The sequence below is a fragment of the Crocodylus porosus genome, unplaced genomic scaffold (assembly GCF_001723895.1).
Source record: "Crocodylus porosus isolate Cpor-Errol unplaced genomic scaffold, CroPor_comp1, whole genome shotgun sequence".
In the NCBI taxonomy this organism is placed as follows: Eukaryota; Metazoa; Chordata; order Crocodylia; family Crocodylidae; genus Crocodylus; species Crocodylus porosus.
Window position 1 is genome coordinate 43,676,228 of NW_017728909.1, and position 6,570 is coordinate 43,682,797.

Consider the following 6,570-nt stretch of genomic DNA (forward strand, 5'->3'; position numbering starts at 1 on the left):
ATTTGTGTGCCTTCAGGAAATACAGGGCTGCAGCCTAGCTGGACTAGTATGGGCAGGAGCTGCCTCCGCAGCCCACTGGGAAGGACTGGACTGGGCATGGGAGGGCAAAGCAGGGCAGTGAGACTCGTTGCGCCAGCCATGCTGCCAGCAGTGTGAAGAGTAATGAATGTGAGGGGCCACACTGCCCTCACCTCTTCCTGCTGCCAGCTGTCCATTCACTGGGCTGGAGGTCTAGCCTGCTGCCATGGCCTAGCTGCAGCTGCCACCCCTTCAGCTGTGGCTCTACCCCAGAGGGGAAGTAGGGTGGCGGACAGCGTGGGTGGCCTGAAGGGAGCAGTGGCAGGGCCATGATGATGGGGCCGGTGCTAGGGTCCTGGCGGTGGCAGTGGCAGCAATGAGTCTAGCTGCCCTGATTCTCCCTCCTGCGCCAGGTCCTGCCTTCTGGTGGTGGCTCCCTAAGATGCAGCCCTGTGCTTGTTGTGGGTGTAGAGATTGGGGGGGGGGCACGTGCTATACCCTACCTCACATGCTGGGGGGGTTCGGAGGCTGTGGGTTGGGCGTGAGGGGCACCAGCAGGGCCAGAGGGCTGTTTTCTACCTAAACTATTTACTGGGTTGGAACTGGCTATCAATGTTTACCAGGCGGGTCCTGGTACAGAAAAGGCTGAGAACCACTGCTTTAGTTGGCTTCAAGAACACTCGATAGTCTTCCTATATGAACCTTACCAAGTCCTCAGGAGTGAGGGAGATGCAGAGTCTGGAATGAAGAAAAAGGAGCGAGGAATAGGCTGCCCAGGAGACAGATTGTGTAGCCAACAAGCAAAATACAGGAGCAGCTCAGCTGGGGAGCTCTGCGTCTGTCATGCACTTAGATTCTACAGTTCTGTCTCTGGCTGTCCAGGATCATGGGCTGTTGAGAACAAGGGAAGTGGGTCTGGCACTAGGTTATGGGGCTTTTCTTCACACAGAGTAACAGATGTTTTGATTAGAGTTTGATTTTTCAAAAACTGCCAGTCTTGAAGAGTTAAATTGGTTGTAATGATGTCTGGTTAGCTAAATAGGATATTATCTGATTACATTTTATAATGGATTTATTTTTAATTATACACACTGCAGTACCTATTTTATCCAGGAAGCGTCATAAAAATGTGGTGTTCATCTGACTAGAAATTTCAACAAAAAATTACTTGGGATAAGTGACTAATAACTGGCTGAACAGAGTTTAATCCTGTTTTAATTGGACTATGCAGTGAAATCTGTAGAATTATACTACTGAAGCCTCCGCAGTGCTTAAAGCACTGTTCTTTTTGCTTTTTCCTTTTTGCTTAAGTGTATACACCACGGTATAATATTTTAAGATAAGGATTTTTGGATGTAGCTGGTATTTTTGGGGGCCTCAGCTTCTTTTGACACTTTGGCCAAATTACTCAGCCTTTTAAAATTGAGTCTTCATATGTTGTTTTAAACTGACCATCTATAAACTGAAGCAGCCAGCATTGCAAGTCAGCCTTAGAAATCTTGGCCTGCAATGCCAAAGAATATTGTTTTTGTAAAAATATAACTTCAGTATTCTTGGTAGGATAAAGGTCGCCCTAAAGAAGATCAGCATTCTGAGACTGACAAGGAAGCTGACAAAGATGCACAAAGGACAGATGAAGTCAAACTGCAGCAAAATGGGAACTGTCAGCCAAATGAAGAAAATCTCTCTATTAAAATAGAAGAAATTTAGTGCTAAGAATGGACCTCTCATTTAACTGGATTGAAATCCAAAGCTTTTTATTTCCCTGAAAGAGGAAGAAAACTTCAAAGCAATCAACTGACCATGTTGATAATACTAGTAGCTCTTCCAACTCTTGTGATAGCTTTGTTGTCTTGCTGTAAAGCAGGAAAGAGCATGGACCAGTAGTAAGTACCATGGTAAGGCCATCAGAACTATTCATCCATGAGAAACCGTGCATTTCCATGATGGCTGTATTTATTTGTAAAATGATTTACGTTAACTTTTGCCAAGAGCTGTTACAAAAAGAAGTGAAAATTGAAAGATGTAAACCTGTACTATCCAGAGAAGCTGAAGATCTACATTGGAAGCTGTTGGAATACTGTTAGTTGATAAATTTTATATTGGTTTACCTTGTGGTTTGTTTTGTTTTTTTGTTTTTTAAACAAAACTTCAACGTGTACTGTTTGATAATGTGCTTGGAAATGGTGCATAAGTATACACACCTTCCCTTGTTGTACATGATAACTATGAAAGAAAGGGTTTTTAAACATAATAGTTTTACAGTTTGTTAAATGCTCACTGACTAGTAAGTTTTCATTTGCTCACTGCTTGAGATTTTCAGTTTTCTTATTTGGACTTCTTTTCTTACTTGTACCCCTAAAATGAATATTTCTTTTAATTGTAATTGAAAATTGCATGCTACTGTTCTGTACCTAGAAGGTACACTACCTACCATGTTATAGATAATAATTTAGCATACTGAGGGGTTTTTTTGTTTCTTCCAAAGGTGAGCACATTTGTATGGTAATATCAAAACTTCTAGTTTTGTTTTAAGCCATCTGTTCAGCTGAAAATGGTACAGGTGCCATTATGAAAATAAACTTTTTTTTTCAAAGTAGGATATGGGAGCACAAGCAGAAGCTTTAGTGCCTTCTTAAAATGTGGTATACTATTTTCTAGAAATGTATTTGTGCTATTACTCCTTTTTATTTAAATATTACATGATCTTGATTTTGCTATTTTACCATCACTACCCCAGTGGACAAGAATATAAGAAGTTTGTCAGAACAGTTATATTTGGTTCGCTTGATGCAAGATTGAAGCTCCTTTTTAAAAAAAAAAAGACTTATAGGTGAACTCAAAAGCTCAGTTAGGGGACCACAATACTGTATAGGATAAAAGCTGAATGCCAAGCATTCTCTAATTTCACCTAAATCAGAAGGGGAGCCTGTTAAACACTTTTTCTACATTTGGATGGCCTTAATCATTACCTCTCATTAACCTTCTCTAACGCTGGTTGTGTGATCTAAAAGGAATCATATGTAAAGTTTTTTTGAAAATGAAAGTAGTTTGAAAAGAACAGTAGTCTAATTCACATGGGAGTTACATGGTAGAAATTCTTTTTCATTTTTGGACATAGTCTTTGGGGAGGGAACATGTAAGTTAAGAGAATGACATACAGCAACTATTTTGTCAAGTAAAACATGACTTGTGCTCTCTGAACTAATTTCATCACTGTAAGATTTCTTAAAGTGATACCTTTAGAACTTGCTTATACTAAAATCAAGTAGACTTATTTTTAATACAACTTAATACAATCAAATGACTTAATTGCCTTACCTCATGGGAAAAGTTATTTCTATCAGTATAAAAACTGAGTAGCATATTAGTTCCTTGCTTTCAATTTGATTTTCCTTGATGCAGTCATAGAAACCTCAACATTGTATGGGGAATGAAAACTTGCCCTCTCTATAAGGTAATGAAAACCCAGTTTTGATTGTGAAGCTGCTTAATCAACTCTTTGTTTTTATTAGGATTTAAAGTTTCTTGCCACTGTGTGCATTTTAAGACTAGAAGATGCTTTACCGTGTAAAGTATAAACAGTCATTTTTGTGATGATTAAACCACATGCAGTTGGCTGGTAAACAGCTTATTCTGATAAAAGAATGACAAATCTGTATGCTATGGAAAGACTGTGAAGGATTGTGTCTTGCAACAACAACTGTCTTATTTATGATGTGTAAGTAGCGTAGAGCAAAGAGATTGTTTGTTTGTATACTTGTTATCTTTGGTACCATTTCACTAATAAAATTAAGTATTTTAGAGGGAAGTTTTTGTTTATACATACTTTTTAGTTGATTACTCATCTGCTTTTTCATAGGAGGTTTCTTTGATTTGAAACATACGTGCTAGTTACAATAACTTGAAAGTTATTTTTTTTTAAAGTTCTTTGCAATAATTTATTTCCCCAAAATGTTCATGTTTTAGTTGATGACATATTTTCATTCCTGTTTTTCATTGATATTCTGAAATTGCACAGCTTTGTTCTGTGACAGTTAAAAAATTCAGAAAAAATCAATTATCATTGTGTAAAAAAAATGCCTTTGAAAATTCACAGCAGAAGACTGGCTGTTTTCCTGGTTAATCTGAGCACACATGTAATTCCATAGTTCAGCACATTTTCTTGTATTGTGTGTGATTTAATAGGGTTTTCTTCCTCTGAGAGAGAAGTTTTTAAAATACTGTTTTCTAAAAAAACCCAGTTTTTTTAATCTCTGTAAATGCTCTTTCTCATTCTTATTTTCAGTTTTATGTAGTGTAGTTTTCATAATTTGAGATTCATTTTTTTTCTCCCCAAAATCATGGCACTGAACTCCTCTTAGGTTTCTGCCATTGCGGTGGGTAAATTTTAGTTTTAAGACTTGTGCATAGAAATGCAGTTCCTGTCCTGTCCCCAAGAATTATATATAGCAACATGTTTCACCTCCATTGGAATTCAGTTCTTTTCTTTATAGCCAGGTCACATGTCATTTTTATTATTGATCTTCATAAACTAGCTGAAATCTGAGTGAAGTGACTATTTTCAAGAACAATATAGTTAATAGTTAACTGCATTTAACATTTTAAATTCAGTTTCATCTGAACAAACATTTACCTTCATTGAAAGTGTTGTTGAATTACAGGTAACCACTTTGAAAAGTGACAATAAAATGGCACCATTTTACTGAGCAAATTTGAATGTGTATCTAGAGTCATATCTTTGTACATTAGTGACTGAAATTTATTTTCATAGCCTTATTTATACAAGACTGATCCAGCTAAGAGAACCCTGAATTTTGTTCCTTTTTATCACCCATCAACCAAAGTGTTTTTTATAAGTTCCAATGAGAAGGCTAGTCCACCACAGCTTTATAAGTCATTAGGGTTACACAGGTGTCATGAGGGACATAATTTTATATGTCAGGGTATGGCGGGGAAGAAAGAACTCAGGTTGCTTTTCACATTTCAACACTTGAAAAAACAAAAAAATAATTTCAGCTGCAAACTGAAAACATTTGATGTGGATATTGGTAAGACAGTGAAGTCTATGCTGAAGAAGTGAAGTCCAAGGCTGTCCAACTTGCAGCCTTACAGGATACGAGCCAGATGCCACTCCTCCCATTACTTTGGCTGCTGCCCCTGGCATCTCCAGGCTCTATCTTGCTCCTCCAGCTTCTGCTTTGTTTCTGATGGCAGCCTGTGGGGCCCAGGTCTCCAGGACCAGGAATCTGCATGTCGGGCATCAGGGGAGCCCACATAGCATGCAGTATGGGGTGGATGGGCCAGCGCAGCATGTGACCCCAGCTGCTCAAAAGTTGGACAGCCCTAATACCCAAACTAGCTTTAAACCAGCTTGCTCTTATGCCAGTAGTAGTTTAGCTACAGGATCATGAATTTTAGCTGTGTTAATTACCAAAGTATTCACTGTGATTCTCAACAGGGAGAAATTAGCATTTGCTGGTTTCTATGCTGCTGTGACACGGCTAGACAATTATGGGTACTCAAGTCTAGCTAGTTTTGTATGTACATGTGTGTGTACACACACACACACACACGACATCTCAGAAGTCCATTTTTGGAGTCACTTTTCAGGCTGGACCCTATCACAATCTATTCAGTATCTCGTCCCGCCTACTGAAGTTTATGTGCAGTGTTTTGTAGTAGTTTAAGTGTAGATTTCTGTACTTCGCATCTCAGCAGGCAAAAATAAGTTCACCTTTGGAACAAATCGCTTGCGTATTCCATACATGAGCTCTCTAAAATGTCGTCTTTTTCCCCATTCAGGTATATGATAATTAAAAGCAGATATATTTTGTGGGGGGACAGGACCCTTCTGTTTAGGTTTTAAAAGTGAAATTGTTCTGTGTGTTTTGTTTTTTTTGAGTTTGTAAAGAAATATAACTATGGATAAACCATTTTTTTTATTTTACTAGTCTCTAATTACAAAAATTACTGAATTATTTTGACACTTGTAGATGTTAAAATTCAACTAGCATTAAAACTCAGGAACCATTTTTTAAGAATATTCTGTTTTGAACAGTGGACTTGCAAATCTGGACAGATCTTGGACATGGCTTACAGTAGTATGGTGGTTCTCCCAACTTCAGTATATTTTAATGATTTCAGGTGAATTCATAACACAAAATTAACAGTGATGAATTGGTACGAAGATTGCAGAACTAGTCTTGCATTTCTTACTCTGGGAAAAATCAATTTGTAATCAGCAAGCCTTTATTTAAAAGGTTTAGTTTTTCTTTGCAAAGTATGGAGTACAGACAGATAAAATTCATAGGTATTCTTGTTTTACAGTCACTATCTAAGTAAGCCTTAATGTTTTTGGTTAACATATAAGTGAAAACAGGTGAAAGTGATAGTGTATGTTTGTTCTTTTATGTTGAAAACAAAAGTATAATTTTGAAACTGGAAGGTGGTACATACAAAAGTAACTTTAGGTGTTATAAACATCTCTTGTAGTGCAAATTTTTCATTTCCAGTTTATCAGAAATTACTTTGCACATAGTGTTTATATCT

At 37.6% G+C, this 6,570-nt stretch overlaps 1 protein-coding gene across 3 annotated transcripts in view; it reads left to right on the forward strand.

Annotated features, from left to right (window-relative positions):
* Window positions 1-3,829, forward strand: part of SREK1 (splicing regulatory glutamic acid and lysine rich protein 1) — a 49,426-nt gene extending 45,597 nt beyond the window's left edge. For all 3 annotated transcript variants that reach the window (XM_019532166.1, XM_019532169.1, XM_019532170.1), the window contains one exon: window positions 1,579-3,829. In XM_019532166.1, the coding sequence (XP_019387711.1) occupies window positions 1,579-1,728 (150 nt within the window). In that variant the 3' untranslated portion in view covers window positions 1,729-3,829. The remainder of the gene's footprint in view (window positions 1-1,578) is intronic.
* The last annotated feature ends 2,741 nt before the right edge of the window (window positions 3,830-6,570 follow it).